A 19,707-nucleotide genomic window follows, 5' to 3' on the forward strand; every position below is an offset into this window, starting at 1 on the left:
GTACACCTTATTATTTATAAATTATAAAAGGGAGCAATCAAAATCAATCGGTTGAAAAAAAGATAGACAACGTGACCCCCCTCTTCTGAAGAATCAACTCTTCAAAATCACATTAACATAAAATATATAATCACTGCATAGAAAGCAAAGACATATAGCAACATTATTAAATAAATAAAACATAATTAATAAACAAATACGAACATAAAAACATAATCTTCACAGTTATATTCTGATATAAAATTTTTGTATCCCCCATTTTTGTTGTGTGGTGCTTGAAAAACACAAAACTTTGAAAATCAATGGCATGCTTATTTAAACAAAACCAGAATATTTCCTTGTTTTTATCCCATCAATCGGCTAATAAAGTCACAATACCACACATGTATAAAAGTTTTGTACTAATAAAGTTTTGTCTTTAAATTATTTCTTTTACAAAATAAACCCTTTCCCTGATAATTTCAGTTTAGTAGCATTGAAAATTGCAATAAAAACATCTTTAGAATATGGGTCTACAAGAAAATGATATTCTGGAGCCAAGCTAGGTCTACATGTATTAGACAATGATGGTGATATCGGCCTACTGTCTTCTCCTGATTCCAAGGATTCTGATGGGGACACTTGTGGAAAATCTGATATTTCATTGGCTGGATTGAGATTTAATTTGAGAGAAATATCTGGTCTGACAAATTCTGATGTTCCGTCTATAAAGGCAGCTACACGGTCTTTGTTTTCTTTTTCAGTCTGAAAGGATTAAAACAACAATTAGTATGGTCTACATTACATAAGAGCATAGACTTCATATTTCTATTTTAATTATCAACCGCAAGGCTAGAATCACATTAATTTATTTTTATGGAAACAAAATGTATACACCAAAATGGTCTAATATCATATACATCAACCTTTCATATGACATTTACCTTTCCAAACTAACCCTTATATAAATGTAAACCTGTCTAAACTGACCCCTTCCTAAACAATTAACATCAACCTTTCATATGACATTTACCTTTCTAAACTGACCCCTTCCTAAACAATAAACATCAACCTTTCATATGACATTAACCTTTCTAAACTGACCCCTTCCTAAACAATAAACATCAACCTTTCATATGACATTTACCTTTCTAAACTGACCCTTTCCTAAACAATTAACATCAACCTGTCATATGACATTTACCTTTCTAAACTGACCCCTTCCTAAACAATTAACATCAACCTTTCATATGACATTTACCTTTCTAAACTGACCCCTTCCTAAACAATTAACATCAACCTTTCATATGACATTAACCTTTCTAAACTGACCCCTTCCTAAACAATTAACATCAACCTTTCATATGACATTTACCTTTCTAAACTGACCCCTTCCTAAACAATTAACATCAACCTGTCATATGACATTTACCTTTCTAAACTGACCCCTTCCTAAACAATTAACATCAACCTTTCAAATGACATTTACCTTTCTAAACTGACTCCTTCCTAAACAATTAACATCAACCTTTCATATGACATTTACCTTTCCAAACTAACCCTTATAAATGTAAACCTGTCTAAACTGACCCCTTCCTAAACAATTAACACCAACCTTTCATATGGCATTAACCTTTCTAAACTGACCCCTTCCTAAACAATAAACATCAACCTGTCATATGACATTTACCTTTCTAAACTGACCCTTTCCTAAACAATTAACATCAACCTGTCATATGACATTTACCTTTCTAAACTGACCCCTTCCTAAACAATTAACATCAACCTTTCATATGACATTTACCTTTCTAAACTGACCCCTTCCTAAACAATTAACATCAACCTGTCATATGACATTTACCTTTCCAAACTGACCCCTATATAAATGTAAACCTGTCTAAACTGACCCCTTCCTAAACAATAAACATCAAACTTTCATATGACATTAACCTTTCTAAACTGACCCTAATGTAAATGTAAACCTGTCTAAACTGACCCCTTCCTAAACAATTAACATCAACATCTCATATGACATTTACCTTTCTAAACTGACCCCTTCCTAAACAATTAACATCAACCTTTCTAAACTGACCCCTTCCTAAACAATTAACATCAACCTTTCATATGACATTTACCTTTCTAAACTGACCCCTTCCTAAACAATTAACATCAACCTTTCATATGACATTTACCTTTCTAAACTGACCCCTTCCTAAACAATTAACATCAACCTTTCATATGACATTTACCTGTCTAAACTGACCCCTTCCGAAACAATTAACATCAACCTTTCATATGACATTTACCTTTCTAATGTGACCCCTTCCTAGACAATTAACATCAACCTTTCATATGACATTTACCTTTCTAAACTGACCCTTCCTAAACAATTAACACCAACCTTTCATATGACATTTACCTTTCTAAACTGACCCCTTCCTAAACAATTAACATCAACCTTTCATATGACATTTACCTTTCTAAACTGACCCTTCCTAAACAATTAACACCAACCTTTCATATGACATTTACCTTTCTAAACTGACCCCTTCCTAAACAATTAACATCAACCTTTCATATGACATTTACGTCTCTAAACTGACCCTTCCTAAACAATTAACATCAACCTTTCATTAAACATTTACCTATCTATAAAACTGACCCTGTATATTCTTTAAACATTTTGTAAACATGTCTAAACTGACCTCTAGAAAATGTAAACCTGTGTAAACTGGCCCCTGTAAAACAGGACACCTTTCAAAACTGAATACTGAATAAAGTGAAAACCTGTGTAAACTGGCCCTTCATTAAATGTAATCTGTCCTTAAGTTAACTGCTGTTTAATGGATAAACCGGTCTTATCTGAACCCTGAACTATTTATATTTATAAGTCTGTTCAAATCAGCTGACCTGCCCAAATATCTGAAATTTTACTTTAACTATGGTTAGGGTTAGTCAATTTAACTATTGTCAGTTTATTGTCTCAATACTGTATGCCATAACCATTTAATGTAAATGTGTTTGTGCTAATAAATATTGTCTATTGTCTATTTAACTTAAAATCAACATCTACCAAATAAATCAACAAGTGAATACTAGAAAACAAGTTATGTAAATTGTGATTTTTGATGATCAAACACAGTATGCTACATTTAAGAAAGATGAGTATTAACAAACAAGAGGCTCATCTGAGGCTGAATCGCTCACCTGGAAGAATATGCAATTTTGATATTTATCTTTTATTACTTTTATTGCAATCAGTTATGTTTGCTTATTTGTAAATTATATTCAGCAGCATTTGTGTAGATCTTGTAATTATCTTCATTTATTTATCATGTTTATGTTCACAGTTTCGACATAACTATAAATACTAATTTTCCTGCTTTTTGACTGATATCTCTATCAGTCAAAAAGCAGGAAAATTAGTTGAAAATTGTCTTATAAGGGCAGTTACTCCATTTCACATTTTTGTGATCATAGCTGCTCATTTTTGTTGTTTAAATATTCTAAATTATCTATAAGTGTTTTGCAGATTGTTGGCCAAAACACAAAAATTAGTGAAAAATCGTCATTAAAGGGCAATAACTCTTGACATATTTAGATGTGTATTGCATATTATTTTTACTGTTAACAGTATCTACCTATCTTTTATAGTTTTCTTGATAATAAGCAAAAGTCAGGAAAATTAGTCAAAAATTGTCATTTTAGGACAGTAACTCCTATTTTAGTCATCCAATGGTTTAGGTCATTGGCTTTAATGTAGATCTTGTATTGCTTATCATTAGTTTGTTATTTCTATCTATTATAGTTTTGGAGATATTAGTTAAAACAAGAAAATTAGTCAAAAATCATCATGTAAGGGCAATAACTCTTTATAGGTAATCATCAAATGGTTTCAGTCATATTTGCATTTTTCACAGATATATTTTTAGATAACGGGCAAAAAATTAAAACGAAAATTAGCAAAACAATTTGAGGAATGACTCCTATAATTTTGGTGATAATAGGAAGCACTAAGATCTTGAAATTCTAATAATTTTATGATGATGAAGATGCCAAGTGAATCCATAGGGCCAGATGAGCTAAAAAGTGTGATTATGAAATCCCAGTGCTTTCTGTAGAACATAGCTATATTCTTATCAAATGAAGAGGAAATATAGATTATTTGAAGAAAAATACAGCATTTGGAATTGTTATCATTAAATAAACAGATCCCTAAGTACTGAGTCAACAGTTGAATTATAAATGGAAAAATTTGTACCCAATAAAATAATTAGAAATATACTGTAAATTCAGAAATTAATGTGTGCATTTATTATTGCAAATCCTTGACCACTAGCAAAAATGTGAAATCTAATTAACGCGATGGCAAAAATCGTATGAAGAAAATTCACTGCTGAAATTATGAATGCAAGTTTTTATTATAACAAACATGATTCTGTCACATTTTTAGCATTAATAAAAGCATTGTTATAATTTCTGAATTTACAATATATATTCTTTCAATTACATGACTTCTATACAAGACCTAAGAATTTTCCATGAAGCACACTTGTCATTCGTTCCAAACTTATATGGTACACATCTTTTCTGCATTTATTTAAAAGCATAATGCATAAATATTTATTTCAAAGTTAGTGATGGCTTTTTGGTTTTTACTGGTTCTACAGAAAGCTTGTGAAGCATTTTGCCACAGGTTAAGTAGACAAACATCTATAACTAGTGTTAATCCTACCTTTACTTTGCCTACAGACACCTGTTTGAAATTTATATTGTTATAAATAAAAACATTTAGCTAAATCAACAACCTACAGACACCTGTTTAAAATTTACATTGTTATAAATAAAACATTTAGCTCAGTCAATAACCTACAGACACCTGCTATTATAAAAATTTATATTGTGATAAATAAAACATTTAGCTCAATCAATAACCTACAGACACCTGCTATTATAAAAATTTATATTGTGATAAATAAAACATTTAGCTCAATCAATAACCTACAGACACCTGCTATTATAAAAATTTATATTGTGATAAATAAAACATTTAGCTCAATCAATTACCTACAGACACCTGCTATTATAAAAATTTATATTGTAATAAATAAAACATTTAGCTCAATCAATAACCTACAAAGATGTCACACACAAAAAAAAATCTGATGCGTCTGAAAATTTCAGGGCAGATAGATCTGATGAACATTTTAACCCCATGTCAGATTTGCTCTAAATGCTTTAGTTTCAGAAATATCAGCCAAAAACTGTATTTTACCCCCCATGTTCTATTTTTAGCCATGGCGGCCATCTTGGTTGATGGGCGGGGTCATCGGATACATTTTTTTAACTAGATCCCCTAAGGATGATTTAGGCCAAGTTTGGTCCAGGTAAGCTAAAATAGAGAGACGAGATATAACACTAGATAAATAAACATTAAATAACAAAAATGCATTACAAATTGTATCAACAGGTCAAATTAACACGAAAGTACGATTTGAGAGTACTCGCAGTTACTGAAAGCTAGTCAAAAGCCAAAAACAATTAATAATAAAATGCTCCGCTGGGGCGCAGCTTGATACGACCGCAGAGGTCAAACCCTGAACAGTTGGGGCAAGTATGGACACAACATTCAAGCTTGATACAGCACTGAATTTGGATTGTAATTAAATATTTGACACAGCATAGGTTTCTGACACAGAATGAAAGTGGTCTAAGAACTTATAATTTTTTAATTTACCTATTCATACATGTGATGGACTGTGAAACTCAGATCAGGAGATTGGGAAATTTTGGTCAGGAGATTAGGACTCAGATCAGGAGGGGTTTTTAATCGACATAAATTTTGTCGTAAATGTAACCGTGTGCTGTAAAAATGGTCTTTTAAAGTGTGTTTTCTTCAACTTTCCATCCAATTTATTATGTTTATAGTACCCTTGTACTTATAAAGTTTCTCCATCTTTATATTTTACATGTTCAATCTAACATTTTTTTTTTTCAGTATGTTCTTTAAATTTTTTACTTCATATTCTATAAAACATTTATTTCAACCAGAACATTTGTTTAACTATCTGCAAATAGCTTTTGTTTGCATACTCAGAAAATCATTCTAAGTGTAAAACCAGGGTCATAGTTGTTATATAAATTTCAATTTAAGCCTTGAAAGGAAGTATAGAATCCTCAAATAATTTTCAAATTATTATTTTTTTATTTGTCCTAAGACATTTAAAATCATTTATTTACCATCCTTTTATGATTATTTGTTCAATTTATATTTTATTTATATTCTTTTAAAAATTTTCATTATTAAAAGGAAAGTAACTTAAAACAGGATAAATCAAGGGAAGTAACCCAATAAATACACAGTTTTTGTTACACAACGGCAGTTAGCCTGAGGTAAAAAATCATTGATTACCAGTATGTTTGACACCCAAGCTGACAAGTGAAGCCATATAATTATGCATGTTAATTGATTTACAGGTAAAATATAACTTCAGGTAATGTGAGTTACACCAGATGCCTGAGATGATATGTTGGGCAGAAATTTTTCATTCATGAAAAATTTCATACACGGGATTATAATTTTCCTCTTCAACCGGAGGTCAGGAGGAGCCTCCTGAAAACAGGATTATTGTACACCTGTCGGGAGGTTCACATGTATGCTATTCAAACCATATCATTATTATTTGCTTTTATATATAAATCAGAAATAACCAATTTAAAATGGAAAATTTTAAAGAAAAAAAAGGAAAAAAAAATCCCCCCCCCCAAATTTTTTGAACCCCCTTATGATTCATCGCCCCCACACTCAATCCCAGCTTTCCCTTTGTGGTATGGTACCTTGCAGTACAATTTTAGAGAGATCCATTCACTTGAACACAAGTTATTGTCTGGAAACTAGAAAAATGCTTGTTTTTTTGTCCCTTTTTGGCCCCAAATTCCTAAAAATTTAGGGCAATTACCCCCAAACTCCAACCCAGCTTTCCCTTTGTGATATGGAACCTTGCAGTACAATTTCATAAAGATCCATACACTTACAAACAAGTTATTGTCCTGAAACTAGAAAAATGCTTGTTTTTTGCCCCTTTTTGGCCCCTAATTCCCAAAATTTGGAGGAAATTACCCCCAAAAATCAATCCCAGTATTCCCTTTGTGATATGGAACCTTGTGATACAATGTCAGAGAGATCCATACACTTACACACAAGTTATTGTCATGAAACTAGAAAAATGCTTGTTTTTTGCCCCTTTTTGGCCCCTAATTCCTAAAATTTGGAGGCAATTACCCCCAAAATCAATCCCAGCATTCCCTTTGTGATATGGAACCTTGTGGTACAATGTCAGAGAGATCCATATACTTACACACAAGTTATGTCTGGAAGTTACAAAAATGCTTATTTTTGGCCCCTTTTTGGCCCCTAATTCCTTAACTGTTAGTACCATAACCCCCAAAATCAATCCCCACCTTCCTTTTGTCGTATTGAACCTTATGGTAAAATTTCATTGAGATCCATTCACTTAAACTAAAGTTAAAGTGCGAAAACTAATGTGTATTCGGACGACGACGCCGGACGACGACACCAACGTCATACCAATATACGACCACAAAAATTTTTTTGCGGTCGTATAATAAAAAATCATGCATCATAGACTTAAATCAACTAAAACACATCCCAGAGATTTAGTATTTTAACGTCATGGACTTAAGTTCCCAAGTCCAAAAAAATGTAAAATTTGTTCAAACAATTCCAAAATAGCAGATGCAATACTTCAACATATGTGTAATCTTCCTGTGAAGTTTCAGGGATCTCAGTTGAATACTGTAGGAGGAGTTGATTACACAAATTAGGTACACACTTTTCCATGTCCAACTCGTGTACCAATTGCAACAATTGTATTTATTAAATATAGATCAAAGCCTTAATATCAAAATTTATAGTTTCTGATAAATAATCACAAACATAATACATATTCTGTTAAAGTTTCAGATATGTTTTTAAAACTACTTTCAACAGAGTTCTTCCAATGCCATGTAACATTTCCTAACATTATTTCCACACATATATAACACACTATACCTCAGTGTTTATTCTTTACTTCCTGTGTTTTCCTGTAGCAAGGATTTATCAATTCTTTATATTGTACAGTTGCTTTGTAAAAGTACATCTATACTATACATTAACTTCAACACAAATGCACAAGTTGGCAAAGCAAGTCATCGTAAATGTTTAGAGGTAATTTGATGAATAGTTCCACAAAAATGATTTTACCTGTCAGTAGCTAATGTTTACAGTGTTACAAAACTAAAAAATAGTTTATAAAATGACTTTTGATTTGTCCCTGAAATTAAATGGATATGTTACCCAAGCATGCCATTCTGTGTGACCTTACAGATATACTGTGGATTCATTTTTATCTGTGGGATACCATATTTTGTGGATTTCGTGGGATACCATATTTTGTGGATTTCATGGGTACAGGTGAACCACAAATCTAAATGTTCCACAAATTACAAAGTTTCTATAGGCTTGTGAGGCCCCTCAAGGGGATGTTCAAGTAATCACATAATCACAAATTTTTTGCCAATATAATCACATAATCATTAATTATTTTTTTAAACAAGATAATCAAATATAAATCAAAAATACAGTCCTATATTATCAAATAATCAAATAATCATGAAATATTTTGTCTGGTAATCAAATAATCACTATAAAAGCAGCCAAGTAATCACATAATCAAAAACCCCATGAGGAGGCTCCCTTGTATATACACCTAGGCAAAACCGTGAAATCAAATACCCATATAAACCCAAGTTTTCCTCCATCCATGAAAATTAGTATCCAAAAATATAAATCAATCCACTTTATATTAAAATAGACAGCATAACTCCACATAAAGGTCAGAGGATTGTTGACCTCTAAAGTAACAATACAAACCTGAGGCACGTCTTGATGGAAGGAATCCCTCCACACAAATGTTATCAGTTGAGGGTTATCTGGCTCAACTTTAACCTCTAGTTCCACCAATGAAAATGCCTGTTGCTGACTGTCGTCATCTATACTGATCATAATCATCAGTTCATTAGTCAACAGAAGTTCAACTTTGACCTCAGTATCCATGACATCCAGATAATTAGCCAATAAAGAAGACTGTAGTTGACACTTAGGAAGGCACTGTAGTAATTTCCTAAAACATAAACATTCTACTAGTACTTTTAACATTCATATTTCTGGCAAGGTTTTATATAATATTTAACCATACCTATAATGTTTATATCTAATGATAGTTATACATCTTTATTTTGTCATGTCATTAATTCATTTTTCCATTATTTTATCACGGTTATAATGATGGATCTTCACTATAAATCTTGACCAGATATCTGGATTGAGCTCATGTAAACAAGTGTAATCCTGCCACATTTTGTTATATGTGCCTGTCTCAAGTCATGGGCCAGTAATCCAGTGGTTGCTGTTCGTTTTATTGCTTTGACATAAATCAGGCTGTCATATACCTCAGAAGCATAGCATCGTTTTCTACGCTTTAGACATTAAACCTGACATATTTTAGTCGACTGTTGAACATGTCACTAACAACCATGTTGTCAGATGGATAGCAGGGTATCATACCATTTAGACATTAAACCTGACATATTTAAGATGACTATTGAACATGTCACTAACAACCATGTCGTCAGAAGGATAGCAGGGTTTTATATGATTTAGACATTATACCTGACATATTTAAGTCGACTGTTGAACATGTCACTAACAACCATGTCGTCAGATGGATAACAGGGTTTTATGATGTTCCCAGATAATCCAGTACCATACAATAATCCTGTAAAAATGAAATTTACATATAGAAAAATACATGGCAAAATCTGTATCACCACAAGAAACCAATATCAGTCCCAAGGGCTGAATGCCCAGACGGCTGAATGCCCAGAGGGCTGATATTGGTTGAGTGGTGATACAGCATGTGAGACAGATTTTGCCATGCATTGATCTGTTTATTATATATATTCAACAAAAAATAAATATTCTGTCCCCAAATAATCATTTACAAAGGTATCAAATATTTAAAGAAAATCCGGATACAAATAATGCCAGTGGTTGTTTTGAGGGATGTCCTTTTAACCTGAATAAATATAATTTTGTTTATGAAATCTCACCCCTCCCCATGCTTTGGTAAGGGAACCCCAAGCTTTGGTAAGGGAACCCCATGCTTTGGTAAGGGAACCCCATGCTTTGGTAAGGGAACCCCAAGCTTTGGTAAGGGAACCCCAAGCTTTGGTAAGGGAACCCCATGCTTTGGTAAGGGAACCCCAAAGATATTTGCTGCTGCAAAATGGGTATCAGATACAGTAATGGCAAAGTCCATGTAAGATTATCCCACAAAATAAATTATTTCAAACAAACAAAAGTAGCATTATATGGTTATAAAAGGTTGTGAGAAGTTTTAATAAATTGAAGTAAGGGCTTTTGGAGTTAAGTTGCGTATAAAAAATGGATACCCCCAGAATGTTTATTATAGTGTGCAGATATGACTGAGTCCATGTCATCCCAAAGTAAACCTCAAAAATCCATCAGATGAAAAAATAATAAAATGCTTCGCTGGGGCGCAGCTTGATACGACCGCAGAGGTCGAACCCTGAACAGTTGGGGCAAGTATGGACACAACATTCAAGCTTGATACAGCTCTGAATTTGGATTGTTATTAAATATTTGACACAGCATAGGTTTCTGACACAGAAAGAATGTGGTCTTAGAACTTGAATTTTTTTAATTTACCTATTATGGTCCAATGTCCAAAATCAAAATACATGGTTAGATTCAGCATATCAAAGAACCCCATATATTCAATTTTTGTTAAAATCAAACAAAGTTTAATTTTGGACCCCAACTTGGACAAACTTGAAAACTGGGCCCATAATCAAAAATCTAAACACGTTTAGATTCAGCATATCAAAGAACCCCAAGAATTCAATTTTTGCTAAAATCAAACTAAGTTTAATTTTGGACCCTTTGGACCTTAATGTAGACCAATTTAAAAAACGGGACTTAAAATTAAAAATCTAAATACACGGTTAGATTTGGAATATCAAAGAACCCCAATAATTCAATTTTCGATGAAATCAAACAAAGTTTAATTTTGGACCCTTTTGACCTCAATATGAACCAATTTGATAGCGGGGCCTACAAATAAAAAATCTAAATACATGGTTAGATTCAGCATATCAAAGAACCTCATATATTCAATTTTTGTTGAAATCAAACAAAGTTTAATTTTGGACCCCAACTTGGACCAACTTGAAAACTGGGCCCATAATCAAAAATCTAAATACATGTGTAGATTCAGCATATCAAAGAACCCCATATATTCAATTTTTGTTGAAATCAAACAAAGTTTAAATACTGGACCCTATCTTGGACCAACTTGAAAACTGGGCCCATAATCAAAAATCTAAACACATGTTTAGATTCAGCAAATCAAAGAACCCCAAGAATTCAATTTTTGTTAAAATCAAACTAAGTTTAATTTTGGACCCTTTGGACCTCAATGTAGACCAATTTAAAAAACAGGACCCAAAATTAAAAACCTAAATACACGGTTAGATTTGGAATATCAAAGAACCCCAATAATTCAATTTTAGATGAAATCAAACAAAGTTTAATTTTGGACCCTTTTGACCTCAATATGAACCAATTAGATAACAGGGTCCACAAATAAAAAATCTAAATACATGGTTAGATTCAGCATATCAAAGAACCCCATATATTCAATTTTTGTTGAAATCAAACAAAGTTTAATTTTGGACCCCGATTTGGACCAACTTGAAAACTGGGCCAAAAATCAAAAATCTAAATACATGTTTAGATTCAGCATATCAAAGAACCTCATATATTCAATTTTTGCTAAAATCAAACAAAGTTTAATTTTGGACCCTTTGGACATTAATGTAGACCAATCTGAAAACTGGACCCAAAATTAAAAATCTAAATACACTGTTAGATTCGGCATAACAAATAAATAAATGTGATCAAAGTTTTTACAAATCTAATGCGCCATACTGTGCAATTAAAGATTACTTCTTGAAATTTTTCAATATTTGAAATTTGAAAAAAAAATAATATTTGAAGAATAATTCTTTTTAATTTCTGAAATCTGAAATGAGAAAAAATTGGCCCCCCACAATTTCTGTTTATCCCCCCCCCCCCTTTTTCCCCCAAAAAAATTCTTTCCCTCAAGATATGGTCATAATCTCAATTGAAATTTCCAATGGAGTTGGCAACCATAATTACCCATTTAAATTTACCATAGTGCTAACTTAATCTATTTTATAATAGAATTAATAAAAATATAGTGTCAAATCTTTCATATGGATTTTTTTGTAAAAAAAAAAGATGAAAACATTTGCAGATATTTTTACTGGTCTTCCTTTATAAATATGCATTTCTTTAAACATAATTTAAAAGCAGTGTAAGGGAAGTAACCAAAACGTTGTATTTGGATTACCTCCCTTACACTGTTTTAGATTATCTTTATTGTTCATTAACCATTACTTTATACATAATTTAAAAGCAGTGTAAGGGAGATAATTTCAATGATGTATTTGATTTATCTCCCTTACACTGCTTTAAATTATGTTTTGTACTAAAGTATTTGTCCATTAACCAGGACAACCTTGTTTTTCCCCCTTTTTTGCCCCTAATTCCTAAACGGTTTGAGCCATAACCCCCCAAAGCAAATCCTAACCATCCCTTTGTGGTATGGAAACTTGTAGTATAATTTCAGAGAGATCCATACACCGTTCCACAGTTATTGTCTGGAAACTAGAAAATGCTCATTTTTGGCCCCTTTTTGGCCCCTAATTCCTTAACTGTTGGTACCATAACCCCCAAAATCAATCCCAACCTTCCTTTTGTGGTATTTAACCTTATGGTCAAATTTCAAAAAGATCCATTCACTTAAACTAAAGTTAGAGTGCGAAAACCAATATGTATTCGGACGACGACGACGACGCCAACGTCATACCAATATACGACCACAAAATTTTTTTGCGGTCGTATAAAAATAGGAGGTGCAAAAGTATATTATGTGACAAGAATCTGAAAAAGTTTCAAATAATTCTGTAAAGCAATTCAGGAGCAGTTTGGGGTACAAAAGTTGGACAGAAAGATGGACGAACAAATGGAATGACAAACTAATGGACTAACACCCTGATCATTATATAAGCCCACTTCATTAAGCAGGGATATAATGAGCATTATATAAGCCCACTTCATTAAGCAGGGATATAATGAGCATTATATAAGCCCACTTCATTAAGCAGGGATATAATGAGCATTATATAAGCCCACTTCATTAAGCAGGGATATAATGAGCATTATATAATCCCACTTCATTAAGCAGGGATATAATGAGCATTATATAATCCCACTTCATTAAGCAGGGATACAATGAGCATTATACTAAAATGTAAGAAGTAAACATACATTTTTTTCAATTTTAAGTTATTTTTGACCTAGTGAGTGTTGAGAGATAACTATGAATATAAATTGAATTACCATATGACATGTAAACAGAATTTGCATTTCCTTGACAAACTTTAGAAACATAAAGAATAAAATATGATAAGAATTCAAGAATGTCTCTATATACATGATATATATTATATGTATCTGATCTTGTATATGATACCGAAGTCCTGTGACACACTCATCTGCAGTAAAGGTCATTAACCTTAAATTGAACCGTCTGGTTCAGGAATTTTACAGAACTACTAACCTAACACTTCTTCTGTGACAGTTGACCTTAAACCTTACCTTGACCTGTCTGGTACAGGAATTTTACAGAACCACTAACCTAACACTTCTTCTGTGACAGCTGACCTTAAACCTTACCTTGACCTGTCTGGTACAGGAATTTTACAGAACCACTAACCTAACACTTCTTCTGTGACAGCTGACCTTAAACCTTACCTTGACCTGTCTGGGAAAAGAATTCTGCAGCACCACCAATAGGCTTGGTAAAAACTCCCACAAGTCCTTTTCCTACACCTGACACTAATTCTGTGGCAGCTGACCTTTGACCTTCACTCTCATGTCGGGACATCAAATTTTGTAATGGCTGATCAGCTAGACCAGCAACAGCACCTGTCATAAAAAAAGACCTTTTGTCAGAAGGTAAATGGTGTAAAAACATTATTCACTGCAGTTATAAGTCTATATTAAAAAGGAGACCTGGGAAACCATCTGGGAAAACCATTCATATATTCCGTATGTTAATGTATCTTTTGAGTTCTATATACTTTCCATACTAAGTAATTTGGTTTTTACTTGCTTATAAACAAGTATATTCCTGCCTTTCTTTTGTCGAGAAAAAGTACAACCTTACCAGTTTGACAATTGCCATTCTTTGTTTAATCAATGTCAATGCTCAGACACAACTCGTGCAATAACTAGATAATATATTTTCACAAGATTCTTTAGCGTTATTTTAGGTCCAAACAAAATAGATGTTAAACTCTTTTAGAAGATATCAAGAGGATCAACTCAACCAGATGAAATAAGAAGGAAAAAAAAATAGAAAAAAGATAAGTACAATTATTCTTCTTTATATTAGTTCACAAACCAGAATATGACTAGGCAGCATGAGGTCTGAATTTTAATAATTTTCATTTGGTCTCTTGTGGAGGGTTGTCTCATTGGCAATCATACCACATCTTATATCTATATATAGCAAGAATGAAATAGTTTTCATTTCATTACTTTCTTTAACCTACCTAAATTGCTCATTCCAAACCTGTCCAACAGTTTTAAACTCACTAGAAAGCTAAGAAAAGAAACAGTCTCTGTTTTTTTTATATACTCATCTAATAAACTGCTTAAAAAAAATTTCCCCAATGCCACATGAATAAATGAAGCAACATTTTAGTATGTACCTACCAAATAGACTCTATCCAAATCCTGTTATACCATTTTTGTTAGTCCCCTGGACCAGAATCAAATAAAAAAATTGATGTTTTAGTATATACCTACATAAGAATCACATTCCAAATCCTATAGCTATTAGACCATTTTTGTTAGTCCCCTGGACCAGAAACAAATAAAAAAGTTGATGTTTTAGTATATATCTACCTAAGAGACTCATTCCAAATCCTGTTAGACCATTTTTGTTAGTCCCCTGGACCAGAATCAAATAAAAAAGTTGATATTTTAGTATCTACCTAATAAGACTCAATCCAAATCATGTTAGACCATTTTTGTCAGTCCCCTGGACCAGAATCAAATAAAATAGTTGATGTTTAAGTATATATCTACCTAAGAGACTCATTCCAAATCCTGTTAGACAATTTTTGTTAGTCCCTTGGACCAGAATCAAATAAAAAAGTTGATGTTTTAGTATCTACCTACCTAAGAGACTCATTCCAAATCCTGTCTGACCACTCTTTTTAGTCCCCTGGACCAGAAACAAATGAAAAAGTTGATGTTTTAGTATATACCTACCTAAGAGACTCATTCCAAATCCTGTAAGACCATTTTTAAGTCCACTAGTCAACCCCTCTGGATGTTGCCTCCTTCTTTCCTCTTGTCTTTCTCTATGTGTATCGTCCATTGATAGTCGTTCCATGTTACGGGAAACACTTGAGGCAAAGTTTGTAACAGAGGTCAGCATTCCTGAAATATAATGTAACAGAGGTCAGCATTCCTGAAATATAATGTAACAGAGGTCAGCATTCCTGAAATATAATGTAACAGAGGTCAGCATTCCTGAAATATAATATGACAGAGGTCAGCATTCCTGAAATATAATATGACAGAGGTCAGCATTCCTTAAATATAATTTGGAAGAGAAATAGTCCTGATGATACCCCAGATACAAATGCACCTGGTTCTTGTGGGAGGTCACCATAAGGTAAATAAAATAATACTAACCTGAAGAAATATTCCTGACAAAAGAAGACATTCCTGAAGATACCCCAGATACAAATGCTCCTGGTCCTTGTGTGAGGCCACCATAGGGTAATCGTACTAAGTCAGCTACACCAGAGCCAATAGATCTGACTAAACCTGTGGGATTCCCCAAAATCTCTAAAGATCCAACCACAATTCCTGTGAAATAATATAATCAGACAACATAAACTATCATATCGTCTATGATTTCTGGAAAGTCATAATAAAAAAGAGCTAATTATTGTTAAATCTAAGATTATTAGTTACATAGTGTGCTAGTGACCTAATACGATATATATGGGGTCAGTAAATTCCATATGGGGTGAGAGCGAAGCGTATGTAACGAATTTATCTTACCGACTATCTTAGCATGTGGTATTTAGACTAGTGGCCTATCAATGTGATCAAGTCTTCAATACCGTTAGTATTAAGAACCTACTTTCATTGGTCTATACAAAAACAAATGCCAACAATAACAACTTGTTAGCTTTAAGTGTGTTTTATGAATTTATTCCAGTCGTTCATCATCAATTTCTTCATCTGTTGAAACTATTAAGATTTTTCCTCAACATTGTGTTGTTTTTATAACACCACTACTAAATGTGTATTGAAATAAGCCCCGCCTACTAACCCAATAAGGAATATACACGGTCTCAACACGGTTCCTTTTAACCAATCATATCCTAGAAATGTATAGGAGGTTAGATAAATATCAATACACTTTCTTTCATACTATAACATTATAATTTGTTTATTCTCAACATGTGTGAGCTCATTATCTTTATGAGAAAAATAGATTGGTACCAGCCCAAAACAAATATGCAGATACACAAAGGCTGTTGTTAGCAGTTACAAATTTCAAAAGTTTAGAAATGTATGACATACAGTTTATAAACTGCATTGTTGTCTTGTACTAAATGAAGCAAGATAAATGTGGATAGTGTCCACATGTGGACACAGATGATGCCCCCGCTTGCATATCATATAGTTATAAAGGGACACAACTGAAGAACGGTAAAAGTGACACTACCCAAATTTGAACTTGATCTGAGTTTTGTGGTAATAAGCATTGTGTGTAAGTTTCATAACATTTGGTTGAGGCTAACTTAAGTAGAGAACAGAAACTAAAAATTCAGCAATTTTTTTATTTGTAAACACGCATAACTCTAGAACGGTTGTGTATAAGTTTTATAACATTTGGTCGAGACAAACTAAAGTTAGAGAAAGGAAATGAAAAATTCAGCAATTTTTATGTTTATAAAGGGACATAACTCAAGAATGGTAAAAGTGTCACCACCAAATTTCGTACTTAATCTGTATTATGTAGTAATAAGCATTGTGTATAAGTTTCATAACATTTGGTTGAGGCAAACTTAAGTTAGAGAACGGAAACTAAAAATTTTGCAATTTTTCCATTTATAAAGGAGCATAACTCTAGAACGGTTAAAGTGACTCCACCAAAATTCAAACTTGATCTGTGTTTTGTGGTAATAAGCATTGTGTATAAGTTTCATAACATTTGGTTGAGGCAAACTTAAGTTAGAGAACGGAAACTAAAAATTTTGCAATTTTTCCATTTATAAAGAGGCATAACTCTAGAACGATTAAAGTGACACCACAAAAATTCAAACTTGATCTGTGTTTTGTGGTAATAACCATTGTGTATAAGTTTCATAACATTTGGTTGAGGCAAACTTAAGTTAGAGAACGGAAACTAAAAATTTTGCAATTTTTCCATTTATAAAGGAGCATAACTCTAGAACGGTTAAAGTGACGCCATCAAAATTCAAACTTGATATGTGTTTTGTGGTAATAAGCATTGTGTATACGTTTTTTTCCCCAATTTTGGGACGTACGTACATACGTTCCTATGTTCGTACGTACGTACAGACAGACAAGGGTAAAACTAAATGCCCCCACCGCTACGGTGGGGGCATAAAAAATCAGACAATATGGTTTAATAAAAAATTCTTATCTGAGAAAGCGTATCAACTGCCATGGTATACAGTAAGAGTAACGTTTAACTGAATTATCTTGTGTGTATTTCTACTAAACTTTTAATTTGGCTTGTCAAAAGAAATTAACAATCAAAAGATATCTTATCTGCTCTGTAAGAGTAACTTTAATAAGTTGTCACATGTGGAGCAGGTTCTGCTAACCCTTCCGGAGCACCTGAGATCACCCCCCATTTCTTGGTGGGTTTCGTGTTTTGTAGATTGTTGTTTTTATCATGGCATTGTCAGTTAAATTTCAACTTATGATTTGGACTTTCCCTTCAGTATCTTCCACCTCTCTTTAAATTGCATTACTTGTGTGTACATCTACTAAAACTTACACTTGGATTGTCAAATCAAATAAACATATCTTACCTGCTCTAAACAAGGCACCTGAAGCATAATGCATGGCTAGTACGCGAGTCAACTGGTGTGCTGTAGAGTTCACATTCTTCTTATCAAACTTCCCAAACGACAGCGGAGTCTTGTCGGATGCTATAAATACCTTCAATGAGGCATGGACACTAATTAATAAAGAACATGGATGTATCACCAAATGCTCTATTCTGATTGGTGAACTTAGACCATGTGACATTACTTTTAAAGCCTGGGGTAGTCTTGTTATTTCTTTTAGACCTTTCTTGTTGTCTTTAAGAGAAGTTGGTAGAAATTTTTCAACTTCCTCTAACATACGATAAACAAATCTATCATCTACATTGCCAATGACTGGTTCCAGGGCAATCTCAACACTCTTAATTAATGAGTGACTCAAACAATCTGTTTCCATGACAACTTGAATGTGAGCAAAACTTCGGGATTTTATCACAGCTAACTTTTCTGACAAGTTCATGGAATGGAATTCTACAAGGAAATCCTTGTCTTTAGATTTTAGTTCTTGACGTGCAAAAATGACAGGAAAGTCATAAAGCCCTTTGGTAGTATACAGCTGATTATCAACTTGAAGGTTTTCTGCTGAAAATGAATAGCAATCATGACTTGGACTATCCTCATCAAAACCTTCAATTAATGGATAATGTGCTAAAAATAGATGATCACATGACACACGGATTACCTCCGTGATTTCATTGTTTGAACTGGTTTCATCTTGTAGAATCAGACATAAGTGATGAAAGTGTAAACTAATATACAATTCTAAGTTTCTAGTGATTGAATTGGAATGTATGAACACATCTTGCTTAGGAACACAAACGTCATATTCTCTCATGTTGACATTAGTATCTTCTGATGGCGGATGACCTTCCATCGTTGTGACCTTCCCAATTTTATTCCTTATTTCCTTTGCAGAAACTTCTGCTTTGTTTGCTGCATTTATAACAACATGAGTCACCATGGAAACCTTAATGACCTTGATTTTCAAGTTCATATTGTTAGGGATGGAGATAAATCTCTCCATTTCTTCATTAACATCTAGAGGGTCACTCCATGACACTCCTGAATCTTGGTCACTTGAGTGTTTACTCTCTGTATTTGATTCATCAGTTTCCAAAGCTTGCTGAACACCAACATGAATCTTTGGTAAACCTGAGTCACCAATGGATAATAGGAATTGACGGTTTGTTGAGGAAGGTGTATAGAACACATGTTGATTCGGAGGAATTGTGGGTAAAATATCTGTTAGTTCAGCTTCCTCTTGTGTTGTGTACCCTGTAAATATTCTTTTGTGAATGAAAGTTCCATATATGTATATTCTGTTAGTTCCTTATATTTCATAAGATTACGATCTCACATACATATCTTAGAGAAAAGATTTACTAA

At 33.0% G+C, this 19,707-nt stretch overlaps 1 protein-coding gene and 1 long non-coding RNA gene across 59 annotated transcripts in view; both read right to left on the reverse strand.

Moving 5' to 3' along the window:
• Window positions 1-931: 931 nt before the first annotated feature.
• Window positions 932-3,102, reverse strand: LOC127732020 (uncharacterized). Of its 50 annotated transcripts, XR_007996013.1 has the most exons (9): window positions 2,325-3,102; window positions 2,058-2,267; window positions 1,962-2,018; window positions 1,766-1,840; window positions 1,556-1,594; window positions 1,508-1,525; window positions 1,280-1,393; window positions 1,052-1,165; window positions 932-994 (listed from the first exon to the last, which is right to left on the reverse strand). It is a non-coding gene; the product is annotated as an uncharacterized LOC127732020 (long non-coding RNA). The 50 variants fall into 50 exon arrangements; XR_007996001.1 differs by lacking the exon at window positions 1,962-2,018 and having other exon boundaries at window positions 2,019-2,267; window positions 2,325-3,099; XR_007995998.1 differs by lacking the exon at window positions 1,556-1,594 and having other exon boundaries at window positions 1,727-1,783; window positions 2,325-3,095.
• A 1,140-nt stretch (window positions 3,103-4,242) lies between these two features.
• The window catches only part of LOC127731980 (intermembrane lipid transfer protein VPS13B-like), a 100,425-nt gene continuing 84,960 nt past the window's right edge, over window positions 4,243-19,707 (reverse strand). For all 9 annotated transcript variants that reach the window (XM_052240961.1, XM_052240964.1, XM_052240963.1 and 6 more), the window contains 7 exons: window positions 18,307-19,596; window positions 15,920-16,096; window positions 15,491-15,661; window positions 13,964-14,137; window positions 9,713-9,818; window positions 8,915-9,164; window positions 4,243-4,735 (listed from right to left, as the gene is read on the reverse strand). In XM_052240961.1, the coding sequence (XP_052096921.1) occupies window positions 4,580-4,735; window positions 8,915-9,164; window positions 9,713-9,818; window positions 13,964-14,137; window positions 15,491-15,661; window positions 15,920-16,096; window positions 18,307-19,596 (2,324 nt within the window). In that variant the 3' untranslated portion in view covers window positions 4,243-4,579. The remainder of the gene's footprint in view (window positions 4,736-8,914; window positions 9,165-9,712; window positions 9,819-13,963; window positions 14,138-15,490; window positions 15,662-15,919; window positions 16,097-18,306; window positions 19,597-19,707) is intronic.

This window comes from Mytilus californianus, unplaced genomic scaffold, assembly GCF_021869535.1.
Source record: "Mytilus californianus isolate M0D057914Y unplaced genomic scaffold, xbMytCali1.0.p SCAF_21, whole genome shotgun sequence".
Taxonomy (NCBI): Eukaryota; Metazoa; Mollusca; class Bivalvia; order Mytilida; family Mytilidae; genus Mytilus; species Mytilus californianus.